Here is a 14136-nt window from a genome sequence, read left to right on the forward strand (position 1 = left end):
ACCTCTATTCCGTGTTTTATATTAGCAGATTATCTCATAGCAGCTTGTTTTTATCTTCTGTTGTCAAGCCACTGAGACAGAAAATGTTTGTCTAATGCTTTGCAAGTTTTCATATGCAGAAGAACATAGCGACTCAAAGATTGTTTAGATGACTATTTGCTAACGGGCATTGGGCATTTTGCTGTGGTTTCATCCCTAGGATCCAAAACATCCACTCCTCACTCCTCCCCTTATCTTTCAGTTCTCAAAACTTCACATGTAAATTATCTCCTGCTTCTTCCTCAAACTGTTTTGTGAACTATCTGAAAAAGAACTCACAGCACATTTTAAAGCCTCTTTGTTGCTCTCAATTCCAGCAACTAGAAAAATACCAGTAACAGAATAAGAACAGAGTTATCCAGAACAAACTGAGTCTCAGTCCAGGCACAGCAGATGTCAAAATTTAGCTGATACACTAATCAAATTCATACAAAAGATGAATAAAAAGTTATTTTCAAAAGCTTCTGACTCAGGTTTTTGCAATTACAGCAGAGTTATGAACATATTTTGTCCCCTGAACCACATTTTAAGTGCAAAATTCAAACATTTTAGGAAAAAAACCAATAGAAAATATTAGATCACTTCATTTATTGACAGAGAACTTAATTTGGAAAATATTCTTTTCCTGAAAAATTTCTGAATAGTGGCCAGTGATTTTACAAGCATTTACTAACAAGTAAGCTAAGGAAGACATCCCAACAGAAATTAGCTCCTGAAACTACCTGTTAGATCAAGATTCATAAAGCTAAATCTAGTTCATACAAAGGGAAGTGATTTTCCACCTTTCTAAAACCACAGGCAATTTTTAACATTAATAGCATTAAGTCAGTTATAGGTCTGGCCACACTACAATCACTACAGAGACCAACAAAACTTTCTATTGCAGGAGCAGAGATTTAAGCAAATTTAGGTGGATTGAAAGTTGGTGAATTTGGCATACATAGCTTACCAACTATAATTCCCTCTGTCTTTATGTGATAACACAGACTAGAAAATTTCAATACGCCAACTAAAAAAGGACAAGATCTTAACATTCCTAAGAGAAGACAATGTCAAATGCAGATCAATACAGAAACTTACCAACACACATATACACTTTAATGCTTCTTGGTATGCTGCCGAAAGTCTAATTAAAATGAAACTACAGCAGTCAATCCAGAACTAAAGAATGGCTGGTCCCTCAGACATCTTCAATTCTGCACTTAGTGATAAAGGCAAAACCAGATGCACATGGGTGTTGGCTGAGCCAGCAGTTAACACAGATGTTTCAGGGTGTACTCAACTCCATACACCATCCTTCACAGCAGAGCTCTGCAAGGCAGCTGTTTCTACCTTCAAGTCAGTATTTTTAAGATATTTTAAAAAATGTAACATAAAAGCATATTAAAGACAAATAAGCCAAAAGGTATCAGTAACAACAAAGCTCTTACTGGTGTTTCACAACTAATAATACATGTTTTGACATCTGAAACAGTGTCAGCTATTCATGTTACATACTCCAGATCCACCACCATGTAATGCTGCTTTTGACACTCTTTTATCAATCGCTAGGCGTACATGCTATGACTGAAATAAATCCACACGAAATAAGCTTGGCCATTGTCCAGGTAAACTCAATCCAGAAGTCTGTATGTCATTAATTTACAATGCAGCTATGTAGAACATGTGGAAATATGCTTAAGACTCCAAGGAATTTCACTCCTCTTTCCAACTGGATGCTCTAAACTTAAAACAATTTAGTCTTTTTATTGATATTACAATTACCAATTTCAGTTTAGACAGCTGCTACTGACAGCCTATCAGAATAGTGACATTTTTCAGTTATTTATACTGCAGTATAAATTAAATTAGAATTAAAATAACCACAGTTTATATTATGCCAGGTATAAACAAATAATACAAGGCAATCACCACTTATTTTTAGTGGCTGCACCTCACTGAAGTTTGACTGGATGGTACAGGTACAGCAGTGGGAAGAATACACTGTAAGAAACACAAGTTTCCATAGAAAAGTGCCTAGGGTAGACAGATAGTTGAGAGCTGCCAACTTAAAAAAACCCCAAACATAAACCCAAACCTTAAGAAATAACACTGCCAGCCATCTACACCTAGCAAGCATCAAGTGTTAAATTTGAGGAAGAATTTGAAAGAAAACATGGCAGTGGCTTTAATGTGTAAATCAAAGGCTTGGCCACATATTGACCAGGAATTGAACAGCTCAAATAAATACAGCAAATCAACCACTGTTCCGTGAATTAACTCATCCACTTCAAAACACTACATTGTCTGTAGTGTCACTATAGTCACTATATTGTCCATAGTGATAAATAGTGTCTGGACACAATTCAGCAGCTAATTCCATTTTTGTAACATTATCTATTCAGTAAAAACCTAAAAACCAACATTATATCTATTGCTGTATTAAGAAGAAAAAAGGCTAAAACTAAGTAAAAGTAATTTGAAAGTCATTTTCTTTGATAAGCAATTTTCCAAGCAGCACATATGATGGTGTTGGTCAAATTAAAGTATTTTTTTAAAGGTGGGAATGATTATTTCAAAGTAGGTTTCATTTAATTTTTTAAATCCATTTTTAATTGCAAAATGACCAGCAGGAATTTAATCATGTATCAAAGATAGCTAGTGTTACCATAACATGAAAGGCTCCTCCTTGCACAGACAAAAAACTGGACTTCAGATGTTCTGATAGTCCCAATACTTCACTGCTAAAAATCGAGTGTCACTATATAGTATTGCTAATACTGCTTACAAACTGCTTCTCTCCGTATAAACTTTACTACTCACATTACCTAATAACTTCCTCTTAGTATAAATAGCAAAAAGAAACAGAACAACCCGAACTCAAGTCCTTCCAAATCTTGCAGATACAAAGTCAGGAAAAAGGTATGGCTTGTTGGCACCGCATCTTCACACTTCACTCTTTTTTTAACAGCACTCCTTTAAAAGTAGTTATGAGCATTACAGAAACACTTCACGTATCGCAGAATTAGTTTTCTAGCTACCCAGTGTTTCCAAAAGCTTACTGGAGTGGGGGTGGGTATTCTAATTCATAAGGAGGACAGGCCTTTCTATGTCAGAAGCAAATAATTCCCAAATTAGACTGATAGCTTGTGACAAGGGAATGAAAGAAAATGAATCCATGACACAGAAAGTGATTTGACTTGATTTGCAACCAATTAAGTGCATCCACTTCCTAATACTTCATGTATTCATGTAAAATGCTTTATCAAATTTCCACACTGTAAAACTTACATTAAAACTTAACGCCAATCTGATTTTATACCCAAGATCATTAAACATAAAAGAAAAAAAGTATTTCAGTTAAATGACTGACCAATGTGCAAAATTAACCACATGTATATATTTTTGCAGCCTTACAGATGAATCAATCACTTTCATGAAGTCAAATTTTTCATGTAACATTCATTAGTTTTTCTATCACAGCACTAGAAATAATTCAGTCTTCCAAGAGTCTTTACTCATTTAAAAGTATTGCCTGATAGATACAAACATGGGCAGTGCACAAGAAAACTGTTACACATCCTTATGCATAGTATGCCTAGTGAATAAAAACTAAATGTCTTTCTTTCAAGAAACTAAACAACGCAACTAACTGCTAATCTCAACAATTTATTTTAACCTAATTTCCATATGCTGTAAGAGAATAATTGCTGTCTTGCTCACTGAAGTACTTCATGAGAACTTGTATTACCAAGATTATCAATTATTAAATAAATAACAATATGCTGTTAATTATTTAATTTAAACAAAAACTTCCTAGTTAGAATTAAACTGTATCTTCATCTTCCTTATTTAACTTACAGACATTCCTTCTGAAGTTCAGTTTCCACACATGGTCAAACACAAAATATCTACAAGTTTCAGTGCCCCGTACCATGTAATACCTACCAAAAAAGGAAAAAAAGCAACCCCCCCCCAAGAAAAGATAACAGCATACTTTTAGAGCAAGTGTTTATTCACAGCGAGAATAAAAAAAATATATAAAAAAAGCAACAACAGCAAGTAAAACAAACAAGCAGAAATAAAACCCAAGGACCTTTGTTCTGTGATTTTTTTACCCCCTCTCTGCCCCGTCAATGATTCTATGAACCTTGTCAAGCAGACAAGACAAACACTCTCAGAAGAGAACAAACCTGTCAAGACTCCTTAATGTTTACAGCAAGAGAAAATTAACTATTTTCAACACATACTAAACCACACTTATCATAAAGGAAAGAGCATGACTCTATAATCCCCCTACTTCTGGGTCTGCCAAAAAAAAGATTTTTTCCCTTACCAGGAGGTTTGAGTATTACACCTTCCAGTACCCTTAAAAACAACAATACTGAAATAGCACTAGCCTTTGATACAGTACCCATAGAGACAGAGGTTTGTATGCTTCTATACTTCCCAAAATGAGGAAGCAAAGTCAACAAACCTTGTTTACCTTATTATTTTACAAAACTATCAAATAATATACCAGTGGAATTTAAGAATCACAGTATTTTTTTTTTAATGCAATCAAACACTCCTTTGTGTATCTCCAGAGACACCTAAGAGAATGCCTAATCCAGCATTTCTCACAAGGTTTTCTAATACTCTGGAGGAGAAAAACCAGTCTTTAGGCTAGCTGATGAGTCTGTTAGCTGCAGAAGGGAGGCAGAGTTGGTGAAAATCACTAACAAAACCACAAAAAACACTTTGAAGGGAGAGACCATGTACCAAGCCACCAAGCAATGGAAAGACTTACCAGCTATGTTCAGGTAAAACACCTGCCTTTCAAGCAAGTATTTTGAAAAAAAGTTGCTATTTCCTTGCATTCAGCCCATCCTGGTTACCAGCACATGTATACTTTATCTATAATTTAACTAAGTAATTGCTGCAATAATGGGTATTTTTTTCCCTTCCCTTCTGCAGATCTGGCAGAGGAGAATAAAATATAACACAAACTATTAAAATACACACAGCAAATTTTCAAAATGCAAGACTTTAATTGTCCTGTCTGTAATTAAAACGGATGTATAAGATTTCTTCACATCCTGCGCAAAAAATAGTTTTATTGGAGAATTTACATGAAATATTGTGTTTTAAATATAAAACCAAAGAAATATAGCCCCAAAGAGCCCATGTCTGTAATCTGAAATCCCTAAGATGACTGACACTTGTATTAAGAGAGTAAGCATTTCCCTGCCTACACATTGCCGAATGAAGACTGCACAGAAACACATCAGCAAAACCCTGTATTTGAGAATTCAGTGGTCTATTCTGAAGGTAATAGTAAGGGAGCACCACTGTAACAACAAATCACTGGCAGGCTTCATAATGCAGCAGAACAGAAAACTGCATGCAGCCAACACAGAACGTGTTCCTCATCTGGCACAGAGACAAAGCTATGCTTCACTTGAGGTTTAGTATAGGATTCTACCTCCAGAAAAAACTGCATTTCTGCTACTCAAACATTATCCACACTATTCCTACTTCTAGGAACAGCATAAAACCTTGCCATCTGAGAGATCATAAACCACAAGTGAAACTCATTGAGCTTTATTTTTAATTTGCAGCTTCTTAAACGAGGAGTAGTTCTGCTGGTTTCAGCTGGGGCAGAGCTAATTTTCTTCACAGCGGCTGGCATGGGGCTATGTTTTGGATTTGTGCTGAACACAGGGTTGATAACACAGAGTTGTATTTGTTATTGCTGAGCAGGGCTCACACAGAGCCAAGGCCTTTTCTGCTGTTTGTACTTCCACACTGGTGAGGAAGTTGGGGCTGCATGGGAGGCTGGGAGGAGACACAGCTGGGACAGGTGACCCCAACTGACCAAAGGGACATTACAGACCATGTGACATAAAGCTGTGGGGAAGAAAGAGAAAGGAGGGAACATTTGGAGTGATGGCGTTTGTCTTCCCAAGCAAGCGTTACGCATGATGGGGCCCTGCTCTCCTGGAGATGGCTGAACACCTGCCTGCCATGGCAAGCAGTGAAATAATTCCTTGTTTTGCTTTGCTTGTGTACACTGCTTTTGTTTTCCCTATTAAACTGTCTATATCTCAACCTGTGAGTTTTCCATCTTTGTCCTTCCAATTCTCTCCCTGGTCTCACTGTGGAGGAGTGACCGAGCAGCTGCCTGGGGCTTGGCTGCTGGCTGGCGTTAAACCATGACAGTAGTACACTGGAGAAAGCTGTGCATCAGCGACAGTGGTAAATTAATTCACTCTGTAAAGTATTGCTTTGGCTGCTTCCTATCTACTGATATCTTTGCTGCTTTCCACAACTACAAAATAGTAAAACCCGTCCACCCTCCTTACCCCAGCTATCAGTTTGTCCCCGTTGCTTACACTGTTCACGTAAATTAGAACATTTTTTTTTAAATCCTTTGCTTACAGTTCTGTGGCCTATGTCCTACACAGAAGTTCAAGGAAACTGTGAAAGTCCAGATCTGAAAAACAGTAGGAACAAATACAAACAAGTGCTCACACTTTAAATTCAGAACCACTGGCCATCTTTCACAGTTGAGGACTTATCTACTCCAAATATCTTATAACCTCCTTCAGCACCATCTACCACGCAACACTGCCAGACCTGCACTTCACCTCATTCGCCTCAGTGCAGCATCTTACCTGACACACTCTGAAATCTTTATGAACATCTTAATTTCCTGGCTGTACTTCTGTACTTTTGGAACCATTTTTCAAAGACCTCTGCATTCTGAATTTCCATAGTCCAAAACACAGTTGTGGGATTCTGCATTTTAGAAGCAGGATTTTGCCACATGTTTTCACCTACTCTTTTATACATTTAGATGCATGTATGTTCACATACCTATTTTTTCGTATCAAAGTATTCAGATTTTTCCCTGGAACTGTCAACACTTTGAAACACTTTCATATCTATACTTTCCTGAGGTTTAAAATGTGTACTAAGTTCTATTTTGTATTATGAAAATCCAGTGGAAAACCACAAGAAATAGTTCAAGTAATTTTGCCCCCCACCCTCACACAGGCTCTAAGAATAATATCTGAAAAAGGATCTATAGTAGTCTCCAACAACAGCAACTCTACTGAAGCTACATAGCTCTGCTCTTATAAGGAGCACTGCAATTTTAAATGCAACAATTTTTTCTTTTTACATCTTTCACAGAACAATAGGCTTCTCTATACGTGGCCCAGGAAGGGGCCTGTCTAAAAAGAACTCACATACAAGGGCAGCAACAACTTCTACTACTCAGGAGCAGAATGCTAAGGTGCTCTGTTATCTTCCTGCTACAAGCACAGGACACACTGTCAGCTATTTAGTACATAGCAAGGAGGAGTACAAACAAAGTAATGCACAAGACCCTTTGAGGGGGAGGGTGACAATGCAGAATTATTCCTGTTGAATTAATTTTAAAATTAATAGCATTTTTGCAAAACAAAGTTGAGGAGGTTACCTGCTCAATCTCAGTCACTGTTACAATACTTATGGCTACCTATTTTCCTCAGTTCTTCTGCCTTTCCATAGACGACTTTCACTTTCAGGGTTTATAGTACTTTCTTGCTTGCTTTACCTCACCACTGCTTATTCAGTAACTTCAGAGATCAGACTTCTTTAAGACGCCAAAAAGCATGCTCCTGTCCTACCAGAGGGGATTTCCACACATTACCAATAGATGGCTATTACGTACACCCATCCATTTGCACACATGACAGTTTGAAGTATAAAATGAGTTTTAATGAGCTGAACCATATCCAATCCAACTTCTTTAATTAAGGATCATTTATCTACCTTAAGAATCTTTGCTCATGTACCTAGATGCAAGCCACACAGAAACTAAAGGAAGTAGAGAGAGAAAGGAATTAAGATAATAATTGACGGCCCTGAGAAAATCCTCAGTCATTTAAACAAAGACAAATAATGCTAATGCACTAATAAAGTGAATAAAAAGGACGAGTAAAGTAAAGCCTACTCCACCAACACAAAATGAGGGAGAAAAAGAGCTGCAGTTACATCTTTTTCCCTAATACATCAAATATTTAACAGCACTGCTTGGTTCACACCTATCATATAAAGGGATAGGTTTAAAACTAAACCCAAGTTTTTAGCTGCTTACACACTTTATATTTAGCTTGCTATTCCAAGAAAGTTATGTAGAAAAATGACATTTTTATCCTACCACAAGTCCATGATGATTCATAAGCAACCTCAAACCCTTACAAAGGAAGATTTATTTTGCTCTGCCCACCTCTATGACAAATCTGTAGTTTAGCTTTCTTTACGCTAAACCCACATATCTGCATGATTTTCTGAAAAAAAGGCATATTTAACCAAGCAGCTTTTCTAAGGATTACTCTCACATTTGGTATTTACCAGCATCATACAATAATCTAGACACAAAGGGTATTTTAACACAAATAACTGGAAGGTACAGTATACAGGTACAAATGTAATTTGCCTGAAAAAGGCAGTAGATGTATTACGCTACAAAAAGGATGGTTAGCAGATTAGTTTTTTTATATATAGATATATATTAAAAAACCCAAAACCTGATGAAACATAATCCTGGCTCAGTTAGCTAAAAAATTAACTCTAACTTGCAATAACTGATGTGGTTTCCAGGCTAATATTACAACCAAATACAAGTTTATTATGTAATAAAATATTTATATGTCCAAGTAATTATGATCACAGAAAAAAAAGCCAAAAATCTTCACTTGGAGTGGTAACACAAGAGCAATTGTAAATAGGGGCAAACGGGTGTCCTTTGAGATCTGTCAGCCACTGGAAGTCCTTCTGTTGAGATCACAGTCACCTGCATCTTCACTTCTTTAATCCTAATATATATTTTTGTTTACTAACACTGAAAAAGGTACAAAATTACTCAATAATTTGGAGGGAGTGGGTGAAGGGTGGTTATTCATTTTCCAGTGCAGAAAGTAATTTTTCTCCTTTATGTGCATTTCCTACACCAGCCTTCCTGGCACAGATCAGTTTTATGTACAACATATTTGATTTGTTAAGAAATAGTACGAAATCCAAGAACACATGCTCACGTATTTGAGTATGTTGCTAGACCAACCTACTACACAGAGTAGTTCTCAGCAAGTTTATTAGCTTTTAACACATGCATAAATGCAACACTTCATATAACTAAGTCTTTCAAGAATTAAGAATTTAAGATTAAAAGGTATCAATTTTAAACCAAATTTTATAATCCATGTTAACAAAAGAGTGCATTAAAAAGTAAAAACATAGCTTTGAACACTTTATCTCTTAAGCTTTATGAGAGCAGAATAATATTTTATATCAAACTCCTGAAGAAGTAAATTAGTAACTTCACCCCTATTTACCACAACGAAAGTGAAAAAACTAACTTACCTTTAACACTTTTTCTGTTCACATCAGCTCCTTTTTCAAGTAAATACTGAGCAATTTCTTTGTGGCCTTTGTAGCATGAGATCATCAAGCACGTATGCCCGTGACGGTTTGATACTTCCAGGTCTGCTTTGTGCTCCACAAGGTATTTGACTATTTCCAGGTGACCATCGAAACAGGCAGCTCTAAGCGGCGTTGAATTTGTCAGTGTTGTGTTGTTGACAGATGCACCATGATCCAACAGACACTGAACAACCTTCAAGTGGCCGGCGGCCGACGCTGCCCACAACGGCGGAGCCCCCTCGATGGTCTCACCATCAAAATTCACCGAGCCACCAACTTCTATCGAGGCAGAGCAATGGTCCAACAGGTATTCCACCATGTCGAGGTGACCATAGCGGGCTGCCATCAGAAGTGGTGTGGCACCATTGGTTTTTTCTGACATCAGTTGGGCCACCTCTTCCCTTGTTTTGCTTGCCAGTAGCTTGGAAAGGAGTCGCAGCTTGCCATCACGAGCTGCGTTGAAGACCGCTGTCTTTAGATCCATTTAGTCTGTACCTCTCTGCTTCCTGACAGATACACACCTGATTTTTTCAGTCAAGAGCTTACTGGAACTGCTTAGCCCAAACAGAATGTCCCCAGCTTCTTCTCAGATCAGTTTCGTCCAGATAGGACAACATGGAGACTCCGAACAGGGTCCTGACGAAGGGCAGGCTATGCTTATCATAAATCTGCAAAAAGGAGAATTCTCGATGTTTTCACCTCCTACTTCGCAAACAAGTAACCGCATTGTATTTTCCCACAGCTACACCCAAACAACTCGCTGTTGTGGCGCGCCGGTGTCCAGCTGCATTCCTTGGGACTCTCCCGGGCCGCGCGGCGGCCCCTGAGGAAAGCTACGGGAAGGAGGGGGCTGATCCTACCAGCGCGTTATCCACACCAGACACAGAACGATCCTCTTCTCCCTCGTTCCTCTGTGAGCTGCACCCCCGAGTCGCTTCGGGGCGTATCCCAAGTACAGAGCACCTGGCTCCCGCCAGAAGACCCGCGGACATGCAACCCCAAGGGAGCCGGGCGGGGAAGGTGACGGCCACACTCCGGCCAAGCTCCCAGCGGCGGAGAGAGCCAGAGCCAGAGCCAGAGCCAGAGCCAGAGCCAGAGCCCTCCGCTCGCCTCACGACCGGACCCGGGCGCCCAGAGCCCGCCGGCCCCATCCCCCTCCCTCCTTTCCCTCACCGCACCCAACCCCCGCGGCCGCCGTACTCGGAGCCGGCCGGAAAGGCCCGCCAGGCCGCGAGTTACCTTCCCGGGGCGCTCCGAGCCGTCTCCCACCGCCTCCGCCGCCCTCAGACGGACGCGCCTGCCGCCGCTGCCCGCGCTCCGTCCGGCGCCTCCATGACAGCCGAGCCCCGCCGCCAGCGCCAGCCCTCTGCAGGGGGCGGCGCGGCCCCGCCGCGGCCAATCAGAGCCACGCCCGGCGCGGCCGGGGGCGGGACTACGCCGCCGCTCGAGGGCGCAGCGCGGGCGCAGTCGGCCGCTAGGGGGCGGCGGGGAGCAGCAGCGCGGGGAGGCCGGGGGCCGGAGGGCGCCGGGGCCGCGCAGCGGGGCTTTGGGCATTGCACTGCATGGACACGCCATGGACTCTGTACGGACGTATCTTTGCTTTATACCGGCGCTGCTGGGTCCCGTTCTGTGCTCCGCAGCACGAGTGAGACAAGGAGCTACGGGAGAGGGTCGGCGGGGGCCACAAAGATGAGCTGGGGTCAGGAGCATCTCTCTTACGAGGAGAGACTGCGGGAGCTGGGCCTGTTCAGTCTGGAGAAGACTAAGAGGGGATCTCATCAATGCACACAAATATCTCAAAGGCGGGTGCCAAGAAGATGGTGCCAGACTCTTTCCAGTAGTGCCCAGTAATACTATAAGGAGTATGGCCATAAACTAAAACACATGAAATTCCAACTCAGCCTGAGGAAGAACTTTACATTGAGGGTGGCAGAGCACTGGAACAGGCTGCCCAGGGAGGCCTCCCTCTCTGGAGACATTCAAAACCCACCTGGATGCATTCCTGTGTAACCTGCTGGAGATGACCCTGCTTTGGCAGGGGGATTGGACTGGACGATCTCCAGAGGTCCCTTCCATCCCTAGCCATTTTATGATTCTGTGATTCTGTACATATATGCTTCACTAACTAAAAAAAATGGGTTAGAAGTCCAAATTTTGCAGCTCAGAGGATGTTCTGGCCCTGGACAATGTTTCTGTTTGGTGCAAAATTTGGTTTTCTTGATTGAGATTGCGCATGGCTTGCTACAGGCTCAGGATGTGGCATTTACTTCGTTCCTATGACAATAGAAAGGGAAAAAAATCCTAAAAGGGAAAAAAACTCCTAAGAGCTGCACCTGAGCAAGGGAATGTAAATTCTATCACAAACAAAGATGTTACCTGCAAGCTTTAGAAAGGAGCCACATCCAGAAACAAGCTCAGAGAAGGCCCATAAGCATTAATGGGCAGTAATTTGTATATCAATTTGAAGTGCAATCTAGTAGCTTCCTCATTCCAAAAAAAAAAAAGGAAAAAAAAAGAAGAAGAGAGAGAGAAAACAGTTCTATTTGCAATTTTATGTACAAAAGCAATGTATCAGAGACTGGGTGGCCCTTTGTCCCTTTGTACCCAGTGCTGGCAAGATGGTGCATAAGCTGCTGATTATTTTGTCTGCCAGACTCAGAAGAAGAAAGATCATAAGAAACTAATGGGAATTTAGAGTAAGACCATTAAAAATTTTATGGAAGTGGTGGTATTAATTTATGGAGAGGGATTAAAAGATGTAACTGTGTGAAAAAGCTAAATTAAAAGAAAATGGGGGAAAGAAGAAAATAACTTTTTCAAGAAATGTGAGTGCAATGGAGAATTTGTTTGAAGAGATTTACCAGGTGTAGTCAACAGCAGCTGGAAGCAAAATGAACAGATGAAAAGGAATACTTAGCATCAAAAATAATATCCTGGTAGGTAGGCTCTGTGAAGCCAGAAAAATAATTTGAAAGTTGTTGGAGCTAATTGTTAGTCATGGTGAGCTGTGCAAATCATAGCATGTACAGCATGTATAGCTATAAATAAGGTACTCTAGGGAACAGTTCTGTGCTGGAGGGAGCACGGAGATGATGACCTGACTGACCTTCCCCTTGTCAGTCACTGGAGTTTTCAGGGCAGGCAGCAAGCAGTGCAGTCAGCACTCATGGGCTTGCAAACTGCAGGGCAGTGGGCTCACTAATGCTTCTGTGGGTGTCAAACACAGCCTGTCCTCACTCCCTCCCAGCTCTGAATTAGGCCAAGGTCCTGGGACAGGGTCTGGGGGAGGAATATTGGTCAACTAGGCCAGAGGAGAATAGGAATGGCTTCTGCAGAGATGTAATCTGTGGACTGTGGCAGAATATAAGCCCTTGCATGAAACCACAAGGCACACTGATGGGGAGTTTAAGCACTGCCTATCAGACCACTGGGCTTCTTTATGTAAGAATATCTTACTCCAGTGGCAAATAATAAGTCTGCCTGGATATTTCTGAAATCTACCTTGGAGTAACTAGGTGTAGCCATCTATGAATCAAGTAGAGAAATTAATTATTAAAGAAAATTTTACAGGAGTTATACTTCTCTAAGTGCCCCTCTGCCATCTTTCTTTCCTATCTCATTATACATACGTCTTCAAGAATAATTTAATTATATTTTAAGGAGGCCATTCTGATTACATAAGTGGACTTAAGGAGGTCTAACAATGTGGCTGCTTCCTGACTTCTGTTTTATGGGTTTCACGCTTTCATACTGCCTTGTGGAGGGAGCACTAGCTTGGCAGTACTTGGCTCTGGGGGCACTGAGAGCTAGCATGGTATGGCCCCAGCCTGCACTTCCCTACTGCAGTTATTTTCTGGCTCCCAGAATGAACCTAAGCCCTACTTACCAGAGGTAAAAAAGCAAATATTTTGACCCAGTGTACCAGAAGCACCATGAAAAATAAGAGATACCAATCCATTCTTTAAGGTTTCAACTTCAGTCATTCATAGCTAGTCAATCTGTTATGGGCACACAGTTCCAGTGACAATTTTATTTGTCTTACCTCCCCCTCTCTTCGGCCCCATGCCAGATGTGGGAAAAATGGCCCCATGCCCATGGGGAAGAGGAGTGTTGATGGCAGGCTGGGATCTTTGGTGGTGCCACAAACACAATGCATGCCATGAAAAAGAGCAAATCGGTCTTGATGCTTGTTCAGTTTTGAAGTTTCCCTCCTTGCTGGGGTTTTAGGAGTTCTCCTTCTGTTCTCTTTTTCTCTTAAAGAATTTTCCCCATACATGTTGCCAGGGGGACAAATTACTGGGTGCTTAAGAAAAGCAAAAGACCTGGCCATAGGGGGAGTATTACAGCTGGTGGAGGGGTCAGTAGCTCTGACCCAGGAAGAGGTGACGGGGTCCGGGGAGATGGTCCCGAAAGGAATCGCCTTCCCAAGGCCCGGTGTCTTCCCTCAGCTGCTGGCAGAGGGGCCCTTGCAGAGACTGTCAGCTCTTTAGTGATATCAGCTCGTGATTCCAGCTCAGCTCTGCAGGGCAGCCTCCAGGCCAAGCCAGACCAGAGAGAGAGACAAGAGGCTCGTGTGGCTGGTTCCACACGAAGGGAGCTTTATTGTTGGTGCCCTCCAGCGAAGGGGAGAGCCAGGGATGAGAACTCTCTCTGCACAGGGGCAGAGGG

At 41.3% G+C, this 14136-nt stretch overlaps 1 protein-coding gene across 1 annotated transcript in view; it reads right to left on the reverse strand.

Annotated features, from left to right (window-relative positions):
- FEM1C (fem-1 homolog C) overlaps positions 1 to 10820 on the reverse strand; it is a 44412-nt gene extending 33592 nt beyond the window's left edge. The window contains exons 1-2 of the mRNA XM_082301639.1: positions 10708 to 10820; positions 9409 to 10136 (exon numbers count right to left, since the gene is read on the reverse strand). Coding sequence (XP_082157765.1) covers positions 9409 to 9952 — 544 coding nt within the window. The 5' untranslated portion in view covers positions 9953 to 10136; positions 10708 to 10820. The remainder of the gene's footprint in view (positions 1 to 9408; positions 10137 to 10707) is intronic.
- Between the last annotated feature and the right edge of the window lie 3316 nt (positions 10821 to 14136).

Source organism: Coloeus monedula (assembly GCF_965178545.1).
Source record: "Coloeus monedula genome assembly, chromosome: Z".
NCBI lineage: Eukaryota > Metazoa > Chordata > Aves > Passeriformes > Corvidae > Coloeus > Coloeus monedula.